This window comes from Buceros rhinoceros, unplaced genomic scaffold (genome assembly GCF_000710305.1).
Source record: "Buceros rhinoceros silvestris isolate BGI_N320 unplaced genomic scaffold, ASM71030v1 scaffold10901, whole genome shotgun sequence".
NCBI lineage: Eukaryota > Metazoa > Chordata > Aves > Bucerotiformes > Bucerotidae > Buceros > Buceros rhinoceros.
Genome location: NW_010392506.1, coordinates 7,933 through 8,783, shown reverse-complemented (window position 1 = coordinate 8,783; position 851 = coordinate 7,933). Strand labels below are relative to the sequence as shown.

At 53.3% G+C, this 851-nt stretch overlaps 1 protein-coding gene across 1 annotated transcript in view; it reads left to right on the top strand.

The window, feature by feature from the left end:
- The first annotated feature begins 134 nt into the window (after positions 1-134).
- LOC104500791 (chromosome unknown open reading frame, human C5orf45) overlaps positions 135-851 on the top strand; it is a 3,550-nt gene continuing 2,833 nt past the window's right edge. Inside the window, exon 1 of the mRNA XM_010144506.1 lies at positions 135-334. Within this exon, the coding sequence (XP_010142808.1) occupies positions 135-334 (200 nt within the window). The remainder of the gene's footprint in view (positions 335-851) is intronic.

The window sequence follows — 851 nt, the reverse complement described above, 5'->3', positions numbered from 1 at the left end:
GGCAGACGGTGCAGAAGGTGAGGGGCCGGGGCGGTGGGAAGCGCAGCGTGTGGTGGTCGAGAGGCCCTGCAGGGTGGACGCGGGGAGCCCAGGGTGGCGGTTAGCCCTACCCAGGACATCACTCGCTCAGCCGTATGGGCCGGCTTTCAGTGTCACCCGGGCTGCAGCCGCGCTCGGTGCCATGCCGTGCCCGCCCGGCTGCTCCCCAAGCCTCGTTTTCTGTTGGGTTTCTGCCGGTTTACGGCCAAGGGTCTGGCCTGGACTGCAGGCGCCACGTCCAGAAGTTAAACTTGCTGCAGGGAGAGGCAGAGGAAGCGATTGGTTGGACGTCTCGGTAGAGTGTTTTATTTTATCTGCTTGGTGTTTGGATGTGCTGCGGTCGATGGGCTTCCTCACACCCGGGGTGCCCTTAGCTCATCTGGGCTCATAGGAGGGTTTGCTGTCCCGTGGTAAAGCCATGACACGGGCCAGTTTTGTCATCACCTCATACGAACAAGCTATTCGTTTGGTTTAGTGTCCTGGCATGTTTCTTTTGACAAGGAATTTTTTCACATAGGTTTAGTCTGTCAAGAGTGTGTGTTGGTCAGGCCTTTACCCATTAAAATATATGCAGTAGGGTTTCATTACGGTGGTTTTTGAGGTGTGGGGTTTTTTTTTAATTGGTCTTATTTACTGTTCAGTGAGCTGTCTGTGTAGAAGTCCAGGCTGCCACACTATGCAGAGGTGCTTCCTCAGACTGTTGGCTTCCTAACTGTTGGCATTCTAGGCTTTCACACCCTGAATCTGTTGAGTAATCACTGCTGCTAGTGATAAGAAGACTCATTTAGTGCAAACATTTGGGTGTAATTCCT